The 12,478-nt window shown below is 38.6% G+C and overlaps 2 protein-coding genes across 7 annotated transcripts; one reads left to right on the top strand and one right to left on the bottom strand.

Moving 5' to 3' along the window:
- Positions 1–646: 646 nt before the first annotated feature.
- LOC121993120 (myb-related protein Hv33-like) lies at positions 647–6,966 on the bottom strand. 6 transcript variants are annotated; one of them, XR_006115080.1, is made up of 10 exons: positions 5,623–6,966; positions 5,436–5,537; positions 5,231–5,296; positions 5,078–5,143; positions 4,263–5,007; positions 3,958–4,054; positions 3,815–3,886; positions 3,615–3,698; positions 3,147–3,208; positions 1,438–1,657 (listed from the first exon to the last, which is right to left on the bottom strand). XR_006115080.1 is itself a non-coding variant. In XM_042547796.1 (8 exons), exons 4-8 carry the CDS (start codon positions 3,625–3,627, stop codon positions 715–717), a joined length of 867 nt encoding a protein of 288 aa, XP_042403730.1. In that variant the 5' UTR covers positions 3,628–3,698; positions 3,815–3,886; positions 3,967–4,054; positions 4,263–4,390; the 3' UTR covers positions 647–714. The 6 variants fall into 6 exon arrangements, 1 of the variants encoding a protein (XP_042403730.1); XR_006115082.1 differs by having other exon boundaries at positions 3,830–3,886; positions 3,967–4,054; XR_006115081.1 differs by having other exon boundaries at positions 1,571–3,208; positions 3,967–4,054; positions 5,623–6,730; positions 6,808–6,966.
- On the top strand, positions 6,673–8,056 carry LOC121991235 (atherin-like). Its single transcript, XM_042545245.1, has 3 exons — positions 6,673–6,697; positions 6,888–6,940; positions 7,517–8,056. The coding sequence occupies exons 1-3, from the start codon at positions 6,673–6,675 to the stop codon at positions 8,054–8,056; spliced, it is 618 nt and encodes a 205-aa protein (XP_042401179.1).
- The last annotated feature ends 4,422 nt before the right edge of the window (positions 8,057–12,478 follow it).

The following is a 12,478-nucleotide window of genomic DNA, read 5'->3' as shown; positions in this document are numbered from 1 at the left end:
TTATATGTCTCAATCAATCCTCCTTGATCTCGATTGTTTCTTTTATGAGAAAGAGCTTAAAAAAAACTCATGAAAAGGTAAATGTAAGAATTAAACTTGATAGTGCTTGCTTCATCCATAGTGTAGGAAAGCTTAATGGGTAGGAGAGGAGCCCTAAATCCATTCGTCTTCGTCTTCATATCGAAAATTTTGTAGTCATCGGTCAAAAGCCACATTGTAGGGTTTTAGGGTTTAGGGCAACAGCCACCGTAAGACATTCGATTGATCCAACATCATTTAGTTGTATCCTCGAGACTTTATAAATGACTAAACATGCACAAAAAGTAGTCGTAGCCTTACCGAATCTAGTTCCACCGCGCGTTCTCTAGTCTCCTAGAGATAATTCGACCAAATATAGCGTTCAATCATCTTAGAACACCCTAATCATCCTCCACAATCATTCCCCCCTCAGAACCATCCTTTAGAATGGAAATTCCTCCCTAATCAGTCACAGATCAAGTCCTAGTCTCTTCTATTCCGAAAGGCTTATTGCTCGAAATCGATGTGATAATTCAGTAACTTCTCGATGAGTAAGAACCAAATCGACTCCCACACTTATATCCTCAAACTAAACGGAGTTCATGGAGCTCGAAAACAAAGCAAGCGATGCAGAACAAGAAAGAAACTTTATTCCTGCAAGACAAGGACCGTTGGAAATGAGACATCTCTGGATTTTTATTTCTGAATCAGAAGGCTCTCATGCCATGAACTCGCGGACATGGAAATGGATCCAGTGATGTAGTCGGACCATTTTAAATCCTCTGGCTCGCCGCCGTCGAACTGGATTTGAGCGGCTTTGTCCGGCGGCGACAATCCCGTCCATTGCAAGACTCCGCCATCCAAGAGATTGCCGCCATTGCTGCTCTGCAACTCGAATTCACTGCCGACGGCGTTATGCGCCAACCAGAGAGGGTCGTGGTGGAGAGGCTCCGCGAAGAGTTCTTTAGCTGGCAACAATGGCGATGGGTCTTGTTTGTCTTCGCTTCCGCCGTCGAGTGGGATGTGGGTGCTCGGGTCAACGCCTCTCTGCTTCAGTTTCTTCTTGACGCATGAGTTCCAGTAGTTCTTGATCTCGTTGTCTGTTCTCCCTGGCAATCCCGCTGCGATCTGAGACCACCTGAGACGACAAGCCAGCCGAATTGAGAATTCCAAAAACAGAATTGAAATCCAAGAAATGAACTAACTTGTTGCCTAAAGATTCATGGAGATGGATGATCAGGTCCTCCTCCTTCTGGGAGAAGGTGCCCCTCTTCAGATCGGGCCTCAAGTAGTTGATCCACCTCAACCTGCAACTCTTCCCGCACCTCTGCAAACCTAAATCGAGCACGAAATCATCGTCAAAATCGAATCTTTAGCAAGAAAAATGCTTCTTTTTTTTTTTTTGTTCATGGTGGTGACCTGCGAGCTTAGGAACAGAGCTCCAGCATCCATGGCCGTGTCTGGTGATGTAGTCGATCAGCTTCGCATCCTCCTCCGGTGACCACAATCCCTTGCGAAGCTTCTCCTTGTGGCACCAGGAGGGGCCGCCCATTTGCCCGGAGGGGGAGGGAAGGTGGTGAGGAGAACTTAAGTTCACCGAGGAGTAGAAGAGACGGTGGTGGGAGGAGGAAGAGAGGAGCTGCGCTTTTTAATGTGATTTTCATGTTTTTTTTAATTTCTAAAAATAAATAAATAAATTCAATTACTATTTTTTTGGATGTGGGAAGATCAATTTATCAAAAGTAATTTATTCTAATTTTACATAAATATATTTAAATAAAATCAAGACACATTCACGACGATGTGACCGAATCTACAAGGATCAAACACGTATCGAAGAATCTATAATAAATTTGAAAATCTAGAGAAAAAAAATCGAGATAGATTTGGTTTGGATGAGAATTGAACCGGTTAATCGGGGATGTGACCTAATGACAATGATTAAACTGGGAATTAAACCATTTTTTACATGTGAGATTTAGATTTTAGGGGCCCCCAAATTAATAAAGCTTCATGGCTTCTCTGTTTCCAGCCTGATAATGGAGCCCCTGACTTAATTACCAAATTACATCATTACTAATTATTTTGAACATTATAATTATGTTTTGGAAGATAACATTCATTAAGAATGTTTAATTATTTTTACCAATTAAATATTAAAATAGAGAGGTGATGATCAACTTTCATTTAGATGCACCTAGTGAATTTACTTGTCCTTTATCAAATATTAAATTCGAAAGATAGACCGATAATTATTAATTAATTCGTAATGACGACCATCTACATGACTCCTATGACAATATTGAGGGTGGTAGGGTTTGGATGGTACGATTGTAGGGTCCGATGAAGTGGATAACCATGATGGTGATGGGGTCGAGTTAGAGCAAGCCAAATCGGGTCCAAATCACATGTCCTGACTCAAGTGAGTAAACATTAACATGGTCTAATTTATGGTTCGCATGACGACCGAGACTCCGAGCTCAAATTTAGCCACACTTTGTTTTGAAGAGAGACCCACAAACTAGAGAAGTGGTCTACAACATAAAGCAAAGTCTTATTCTTCTTCATTTTGCTTCTCATACAAGAAAAAAAGCCCCAATTATATCCAATTAACAAATGATTTGCTTATTAATTGCTTGCTTAATGCATAATGGTGGGGCTTACCTTGAATTGATTGGTCAATCAAATCACTTTGGCCTCGCCATTAATTAATGACACCTTCACTTAGTTACATATGGACCAACTCTAAGAAATTCAAAAAAAAGTTGTGACATAGCTTCATAGCTCGCTCAAGTTCAGAAGGCTAGCTAACAATATTCATTTATTTATTTAATTTTGAATTTAGATTAGCATTTGATGGCCAAAAGTTGATAGCCTGTCAATTGTGATTACTTTGTGAAGGGATTTAGTTAATTATATGAAGAGACATAAGGTTAATCCATTGACATAGCAAGTTGCATTTTATCATGTTTTGATGGACAAATGTAATCTCAACTACCACTATAATTACGATTTGAATAAGAATCTAATTGATAATCTTATGATCCAGCAAGTTAAAGATGAACGTTAAACCTCCTTTGATAAACAAAAAGGACGAGAGAGAGAGAGAGGTGTTAATGAAATCTTGCCTTTTTTAAGTCTACTTTTCGGTTCTCTAGTTGCTTCTTCTTCCTCGGCGTATTGGATGTGCCTAAATGAAGCAAAAGAAAGTGATTAGTAGCAAAAAAACATAAATCATGGCCTAAGCAATAAGAACCTGAAATAACAGTTAAAATGAAGATAGATTAATGGCTTAAGCAATTGCCAAATCTTTGATATGTATATGAATTAGTAATAGATTTTGCAAAATTCAGATAAAGAGAGCAAATTTTTTAACATCAACAGAAAATTTGTAGGTAGAAATATAAAGCATGGTTGCCATTTGTATATTTACTCATTTACTGACAAGTAGGAGAGGCACAAACAAGATAAATGGATGCATATTGATTGATCAAAGAATATAAAGAACACAAAATTCATGTTTAACCATATAGAAAGACTAACAAAATTAGCAATCTATGTCCTTCCAATTTTAAGAAAAGAGAATCATATCATACCATGAAACTCCATTCCTCACTAGCAATTTGAAGGAGCATAAGCGACCTCAGCCTCTCTTGATTTGAGCGTGACTGCTGTTTTCCCTAAACAAGCAAAGCAGTGATGAACATAAATCTATCACACATACAATTTATTCCAATTGTTCATTCAATTATAAAAATGTACAGTTGATAACACAACTTAATTCCCAGGCCCTTACTGAGCTAGTTGGCACCTTCAGAATAATATAAATGTTCATCCTGACATTTAGACTCATCCAGCAGCCAGAGCTCTGTTCATCACAAAGACTTATCTCAGACATTAAGATAAACAGTTGGTATGCATTAAGCAAATGGACGAAACCTGTTGAACCTTTTCGCTCCTCCCAGAATTGCAGTTTTCTTTCAAAGCAGCAATCGATGATCTATAATGCTCAACCAATAATCAACGCACAAATTACCTACAGAACCACAAGGAAGCTTGTTCAATTACCTAAAGCCAACTCTACTCCAAGGAATCAACTATCAATAAGGGAAATGTTTAAACGAAAATGAAGCGAGATCTAGAGTTAGGTAGTCTTCTATGGTTACATGTGACAACACAATTCGAGGATGAAAAGGGATCTTACTTTCTTCGACAGATTGAACAATGAGAGGTTTTTCCGTTACCTGGCAGAGAACATGAACAAGGAGGGTTCTTCTGGTCGCTGCGTCGTTGCAGAAGTGGCTGAGAGATCGGAGGAGACAGCCAGAGAGAGAAAGCGGTGGCGAAAATATACGTCGACGAATCCCCGACGATCGAGTTATCTCACTACTAATTCGGACTCTGAACCGGGTTCGGTCTGTTTGTGCTCGTTGATCCGCAAATCTGGTTAATTTAGGCCCAATTAGGGCCCATTCAAAGCTATGTAGTCAAAATAATACTTTTAAATAAGGGGTGAGATTATTTATTCGGGTCAAAGTCAAAAGGCGTCTTATTAAAAGTGGCAGTAAGTTGACCATCTTCTACTTCTGATGCTCATGCTGATCTCCAGAATCTGCAATAACAGTTTGTGCATGTACCTCAGGTACAGAGTGTGTATTCATAGAAAGCCTTGTCAAAGTACTAAATTGAGGTGGCCTTGGCATCAGAACTGGAATCCCCTGCTCTTGGATTCCTAATGTGGAAGGATTTACATGTCCAAGTATCAAGTTCACGCCTGATTGCCCTGAACTGGGAGCACATGGAAATTGTGGTGCATGCATTGGTGGAATTGCTAGCATTGGACAACCTAGAGTTAATTCCGTGCTTCTGCACATTCCTAGGTCTGCTGATGGGAAATTAGGCCGCATTGTTGCATGCATGTGTAATGTGTTGCATTGCAGGAGTTAACATCATTGGTGGCATGTACAGCCTGCTTCCCATTGACATGATCTGTTTGATACCATAGATTTTCTAAGTGGCAATGCAAACATAAAGGACCACTTTAATAAAGTTTTTTCACCTGCACTTGCATCTGAAGCGCTTTAAGATACTCAATGGCCTCTTCAAGCATGGAAGCTTTGTCCACCTTTCAAAAGATAAATTTAGATCAGATCATACTCTTTTTAGCATCACTGGTGACATGCTTACTGTTAAAATCTAAAACATAGATTACCTTGTTACAGTTAGGTATAAGCTCTTGTAGTGCATGCATTTTCTCATTAATCCTGTTCCTCCTCCGCTGGATAAAGAAAATACATCGAGTCAGGTGGTGATCAACCCACAGAAAGAAATACAAAACTTGTAATCTAGATTTCTGTTTATTTCATCTATTTTTTTTCCTGATAGTTTAGGATATGAAAATACTATCATGTACTCACTCTTTCTGATAAATTATGAACTTCTGCAGCTGGGCTTCTCTTTGTTTGTGCACTGCATCCTGTTGATGGTTTCCTCATGTCTACTGATTCCTCTTGGAGATCCTACAAGCACCTCAAAATATTTAGGACTGGAAACTTAAAACAACCTGATTTCAGTGAAACTTTTCTGATGTCATCTCTGACTTACTTTGCTGTGGATGAGATAATCAAGCTCTTCCCCATCATTGTTTCTCTTTTCACCATATTTTGGTTCATTTAATGCAGCTCCTGTTAAGTTCACTGAACATACAGAAGAAGATACTGCTTCAGGAGCTTTTCTTTTGTCATTCCTACACAAAACTACCCTTGCTGCAAAATTTGAGGTTGGAAGGTTATCAGGCATGTTAGTGAAATTCACAGTATTCTTCCCCAAAGCATCTTCTGCACAAATATTATTAGAGAACTCAACTGAGCCTCCTCCACGAAGATCTTTCAGGGCTGAACCCAACTTCAACTTCTGTGGATCTGAGCTTGACTGGACTGATACCTTATTAGCATCCTTTGTACCACTACTATTTTCAACCGATGTCAAGCTGACTGGATTGCTGATTGGAGGAGTGGAGGCCTTCTCAATGCTTTTCCATCCAGCGGTATTTTGGAGCCTAACCTTGGCAAGTGCGGCAGGTCTTGCAAAATGAGGGAAGTTCGTCAGACTAGATATACTTGGTCGCTGGAGCTGCTTGGAACTTGTTATTCCCTGATTCTTCAACCTTCTGTCCGTTGCATTCCTACAATGCTGTTCTTGAGTCATCCCAACACCATCAATGACAGTGGAATTTGAATTAAGAGCTGAGACTTCATATTGCTGTGTGCATGGCTGGTCCTGATTCTGCCTGATTCCCAATTCCATCCAAGTGCTTTAGCAGCTTAGCCAAATTCCATTTTGTTTGATCTTCTAACTTCTGGACCTAACCTGACAGTTCTACCTGTTGCAGCGACCGTGCACTTGTGGGTTGAAGGAGGATGATCAAATGATGAAAACTCATTCAAGAACTCAGCACAACTACCAGATCTCACAAAAGAACAAGTTAGAAAACCAACGGTTTAGGTTTACATCATCTAATGAGGTGCTTATGTTCTTCGGACGTGATCTGCAGCAGTGCATAAATTTTCCAACTAGAAATTCGATCTTTCTTAGTAGAACAGAAAGAAACAAATTAGGAAGAACACACCAAATACAGCTTAAGTTTTCATCAGAATGGCAAGAACGAGTAGACTCAAAGGTGAAAATCAAGTTAAAATTCTTGATTGAGCTCCTGAAAAATCAATCTCTTAAAAGAGTAAGAAACAACTCCATCCATGCAAATATTGGCTGAAGGGAACAAGAAAAAACCTAGATATCAAGCTCGATTCCTGAATAAATTCCTTCAAATGGTCACTTATTCTCTTGTTGGCTTTACAACTGCTGGGCAGCTAGATCTCGATTAGAAGCCCATAACTGGCAGAGCACAAAGGCACAAAGTCAGGTAAAATAACCCTTTTCATTATCTACGTTTTTTATTGCTTTCTTTCTGGCAATTTAGCACGATTAGCACCCAAGGTAGCAATTGCAGTTCCTATCCTTTAGCCAACTATTACCTTAATCTATACGAAGGAGTAGTGGACAACGAGCCATTTGAATGCCCTAGGTTTTCTTAGAAAATTTTTAAGGTGCGTTCGGTTCAAGTTATCACATATAATCTTAGTTATGTGATTACCAGGTAATCACATAACCTTGGTTATGAGGAATGAAACATAACCTATGTTGTTTGGTTTAATTTAGGTAATGCAATAAAACTTTGTTTGTTTGGAGATTTTAGTATATAACCTAGTATGATATTTTACCATATTATCCTTAGTTTAATAAAGTATGATATTTTATCATATTATCCTTAGTTTAATAATGATAATATTGTTATTAATAATGATATATATAAATAAAATTGGATAATATTTTAATTGTTTATTATTATTTTAGGAAATTTTTAGATAATTTAATTAGATTTTAATTAAATCTATTCAATTTATGTGAATTTAATAAGGTTTTAATTAAAATAATAAAGTTAAAAACAAATCTCGGTATCTCCCTCTTCCTCGCGTCGCCTGTTTCTCGCTCACGCGCCGGCTTCGGCTCCCGCCGCCTACCGCCACCCCCCTCGCTCGCCCCTGCTGCCACCCCCCTCGCTCGCCTCTTCCTCGCACCGCCTGCTCTCCCTCTCACGCCGCCGCTCACGGTCCCGCCGCCCCCTCGCACCGCCTGCTCTCCCTCTCACGCCGCCGCTCACGGTCCCGCCGCCCCCTCGCACCGCCTGCTCTCCCTCTCACGTCGTCGCTCACGCTCCCGCCGCCCGCTCCGACTCCCGCCACCTGCCGCCATCCCCTTCTCCTACCCCTGCTGCCACCTCCGACTGGCATGCCTGCTCGCACCGCTTGCTCTCCCTTTCACGGCGTCGCTCAGGCTCCCGCCGCCCGCTCAGGCTCCTGCCGCCACCCCCCGCTCCCACCCCCTGCTGCCACCTCCGGCCGTCATGCCCACTCGCGCCACCTGCTCAGCTCCCACCGCCCGCTCCTACTCCACCTCCTCAACGCTGCCTCGCTGTTGATACGAGACCGCCCAGATCGACGACCTCGACCTGAGGAATATTTTTTGCTTAACCTCAGGAATCGGCAAAAACCAAGGCAGATGGAGGTTTTTTGATTCCTGGTGATATGCCCAAATTGATGACGTTTGATGACGTGTAGAAATTGAGAAAAATTTCGGAATTTAAAAAAACCTTGAACCAAACACGGTTATCATGGATAACCTTATACAGGTAACCAAGGTTATCCATAATAACCCTGAACCAAACACGCCCTTAAACGCATACACTTGACAGCAATTCCGAGTCTCTGACAGTATTTGTTTGATCTTGTAGCTTTTCACAACAAAGAAGTAGTAACCAACAGGCACAGACGCAATTGTCGTGTCTAATGCTGCCATGAGGTGTGAGCTTCTAATGTGGATGATTTATTGACCCCTAATGAGTGCGATGGGTCAGAGTCCCAGTAAGGTTGCTTAGGTCTTGACATAAATAGCTAAAACCAAACTGAATCAAATCCATTTGAATAAAAAAACTTGATTTATCAGTTTGTTTTGTTTTTTGTAGTGAAGTTATTGATTTCAGTTTGAATTATATACAAACCATGAAAATTGGATTGAATCATTAGTGTACATAAATACAAGTAGATGACTCGCACATTGTGCGATGATTAATTTAAAAAATTATATTATGTTATTAATAAAGGAGAAAATTCACATTGAAGATTATTTAGTTAAAAATAAGCATCATCAAGTAATAGCAACGAACTAACAATTGCTTGGCAGTAAGCAAATTAGATCCAAAGAATTTTCTACTAAAATGGTACATTATAGGAACACTTCATGGTTTAAAAAAAAAACAATGAGTGCATGACACTTAAGATGACATTATTCGGATTTATTTATCATTTGTTATTGAGGAATTTTAAGTCTTTAAGAATATCTTGTGCACAAAACTTTTTTAAGTATTCATATAGTATGTACAAAATATATGAATATGTGATTTAATATTTTGATTGGTTTTTCTTAATATATGAATAGCCTATTGTTCGTTTGAAATCTGTTTGAGTTTTCTTTATAAACAGTAGACTCCTTTCATATGGCTTCCCTTGAGATATTCACTAAATTGATAAATTTAATTTTGCTCGCCTCTAATATTGCCCTTATAGCCCTGGAGCAGTAAACTAATCCAACCAAACCCACGTCATCCATACCTATTTCATTGCCCTAGGAGTCTTACTTAAGAGGCTAACTTAGGCTTAGAAAGTTTTTAGGGTTGTGGTGACACTTGAATGCCAATTACTAGGAATTGTAATGTGATGTTGCTTGTCTCTGCTTGTTGGTACTGCAATAGACACGAACAAGGAAAAACAAGAAATAAGAAGGGAAAAAAACACAATATCAAAGAAGAGAAGATTATATAGGCTTACACCGTTACACGGCTTGATGAGTTTTCCTATGTCCAGAGAAAAGTATATTTTATTCTTGTCAAACTATTAAACTGATAAATTAAATCGAACCAATTAAATTCCAAATTTCAGTTTATCAGTTAGGTTTTAATTTGCAAGCTAGGTAAAGTTATCAAGTTCAGCTTTATTTTGTATACATTGTTAAAATCAACTGAATCTCAAAATTTTATAATATGTATAACAATAACAACAACTAAATTTTTTCTTATCAGGTGAGATCGACTATATGAATTCTTTTATGTCATTGAGTTCTATCTCCTACTATATCATCATCTATATTTAAATAAATTTTATCTTATTTTATTGTTGCTAACCAAGTCTTTTTTAGTGTTCCTCATTTGATATGCATGTTTATCATAGTTTCACATCGTCTAACTCCGTGTTGTTAATGGCGCGCCTGAGGCGCGCTCGAGGCGCTAGGCGCACAAGGCGCTGGGAAGAACGCCTCTTCCCACGCGAGGCGGGCGTTGTTCGCCAGGCCCACGCTTTGGCGCCCCTTTGCACCTCAACGAAGGCGCGATCGAGGCGCCGCGATCGATTGTGAACAAATCTGGATTTTAAACCAAAAAAAAGCATTCCAAATCAACGTTGTTTGCAATTAGGGCACGGGAAACAGGAGCAGAAAATACAGGAAGGGAGGAAGAGAACGCAGGAAGGGAGGAAGAAACCTGAACCCATTTCTGTCCGCCGCCGCCATTGTTGAGTCGCGCCATTGCTGAGTTGCGTTGTCGCCCAAGTATGTTTTCCTTCTTTTATTTTTTCTGTTCTTCACTTCATCTTCTTATCATCATCTTCTTCTTTTTCGTCTGTTATCATCTTCTTCTTCTTCTCTTCTTCTCTTCGCTTCTTCTCTTTGTTTCTTTTTTCTTCTTCGTTTCTGTATCTTGTTTTCTTCTGCAGTTCTGTATCTTCTTTTCTTTGCTGTGCTGCTGTCCGGTTCGTGTTCTTGCTGTGCTGCTGTCCGGTTTTGTTTTGTTTTGGTTTCCTGTTTTTTAATTTTTGCAGGTTGTGTTTTTGCTTCCTGCTGCTGTCCGATTTTGGATTTTTTTTTTTTTTGGTACTATTTTCTCATTTTTATTGGTTCGTATTGGTGATGTTGTCCAATATTTCATTTTTTACTATTTTTTCATTTTTGTTTGTCTTGTTTTTCTTTTTGTTTTTTACTATTTTGTTATTGCTGGTACAGACTAGACTGTACAGTGCTCTTTTATTGCTGGTACCATATTGATTTTATTTTATTTTAATTTTTCAGATTATTTTCTTATTCAATTATCATAGAAGGTAGTAGTGATACTCCAACATATATATCAAAAGATCCGGGATGGAATTATTTTCAAAGAATTAATCCGGATAATAAAAATAATTTAATTTGTAACTTTTATCAAAAAATTATAAAAGGGGGTATCTATCGTGCAAAACAACATCTTGTTGGGGGGGTTTCGAAATACTACGACTTGCAAAAAATGTTCGTCTCATGTACGTGAAGAAATTAAAATTTTCATGGAGAAAAAGACGGAGAAAAGTAATCTTTCTAAACTTGCGACATTGGACTTTGAGGATGTAGATCCTCTTGGTGATGATATTGATATGGATGATATTGGAGCTAAAGTTGTGCCGCCTATAAGTATAAGTACAAGTTCTAGATCAGTGAATATGCAAAAAAGGCTCAGACAAATAGGTCAAATGGATGTGTATTTTGCTCCTAATGTATTAAAAAAAATATTGAAAGTAGAAAGGATAAAGAAAGACAAATTACGATGAATGAGGCATACAAGAAAGAATTGAGAGGAAAAGCTTGTATGGCTATAACTGAGTGGATGTATGATGCGGCAATTCCTTTTAATGTCGTTAACTATTCAAGCTTCAAAAGAATGCTGGACTTGGTTGGCCAATATGGTATAGGTCTAAAAGGACCTAGTTATCATGAGGTGCAGGTTCCTTTTCTAAAAAAGACTGTTGATAGTGTGACAAATGATTACATTAAGTCATGTGAAACGGAATAGGCCAAGTATGGTTGTAGTTTGATGGCAGATAGGTGGGCAGACAAAAGGCAGAGAACATTGATTAATTTTTTAGTGAATTCTCCTAAAGGTTCAGTTTTCATCGAATAAGTTGATGCTTCTGATTATGCAAAGACTGGAAAGAAAATATTTCAGTTGCTTGATCGATTTGTGGAGCGTGTAGGAGAAGTAAATGTTGTTCAAGTTGTTACAGATAGTGCAAGTAACAATGTGCTTACTGGTAAGAGTCTATTTAATTCTTTCTTATCAATATGTTTTTTCTTATATATGTTAAACTTATCTATTTTTCTAACTTCTTTTGTAGGAAAATTATTAGAAGCAAAAAGGTCACACACTTGTATTGGACTCCTTGTTCTGTTCACTGCGTCGACTTGATCTTAGAAGATATTGGGACATTGCTTGATTTTAAAGCAATATTGAAGAAGGCATGAGTGTGAATGCTTACATTTATGTTCGCCTCGACATGATAAATATGTTGAGATAATTCACAAGACAAAAAGAGCTTCGTCGGGCGGGTGTCACAAGATTTGCTACTGCTTTTCTCATGTTTGAAAGGATGCACCTACAGAAACAAAATTTAAAAAAAAATGTTCATTTCAAAGAATTGGACAGAGAGTAAATGGGCAAAAGAAGCGACGGGGAAGAAGGTAGCTAAAATCATCATGACACTTAGATTTTGGAGCAGTATTGTGCATATTTTAAAGATATATGATCCTTTAGTCCATGTTCTGAGACTGGTTGATGGTGAAAGAAAACTTGCAATGGGCAATATTTATGAGGCTATGGATAAGGCAAAAGAAACAACTATGAAGCCCTTTAAGGGGAAAGAAGAGAAATACAAAGAAGTGTTTGAGATCATTGATGCGAGATGGGAATGTCAACTTCATTGGCCGCTGCATGCTACAAGATATTATTTGAATTTAGAATATTTTTATTCATACACAGATTCAAATATCT

Source organism: Zingiber officinale, chromosome 6B (assembly GCF_018446385.1).
Source record: "Zingiber officinale cultivar Zhangliang chromosome 6B, Zo_v1.1, whole genome shotgun sequence".
Classification (NCBI taxonomy): domain Eukaryota; kingdom Viridiplantae; phylum Streptophyta; class Magnoliopsida; order Zingiberales; family Zingiberaceae; genus Zingiber; species Zingiber officinale.
The sequence above is the reverse complement of the archived record's forward strand: the minus strand, read 5'-3'. Positions and strand labels throughout refer to the sequence as shown.

Coding starts and splice junctions, on each gene's coding strand:
- LOC121993120 (XM_042547796.1), bottom strand. Junction 1,354..1,437: donor CTCTGTTCCTAAGCTCGCAG/GTCACCACCATG, acceptor TGCTCGATTTAG/GTTTGCAGAGGTGCGGGAAG. Junction 1,157..1,223: donor CATGAATCTTTAGGCAACAA/GTTAGTTCATTT, acceptor TTGTCGTCTCAG/GTGGTCTCAGATCGCAGCGG.
- LOC121991235 (XM_042545245.1), top strand. CDS start 6,673: ATGGCAAGAACGAGTAGACTCAAAG. Junction 6,698..6,887: donor AAGAACGAGTAGACTCAAAG/GTGAAAATCAAG, acceptor ACTGCTGGGCAG/CTAGATCTCGATTAGAAGCC. Junction 6,941..7,516: donor GCACAAAGGCACAAAGTCAG/GTAAAATAACCC, acceptor AAAATAATAAAG/TTAAAAACAAATCTCGGTAT.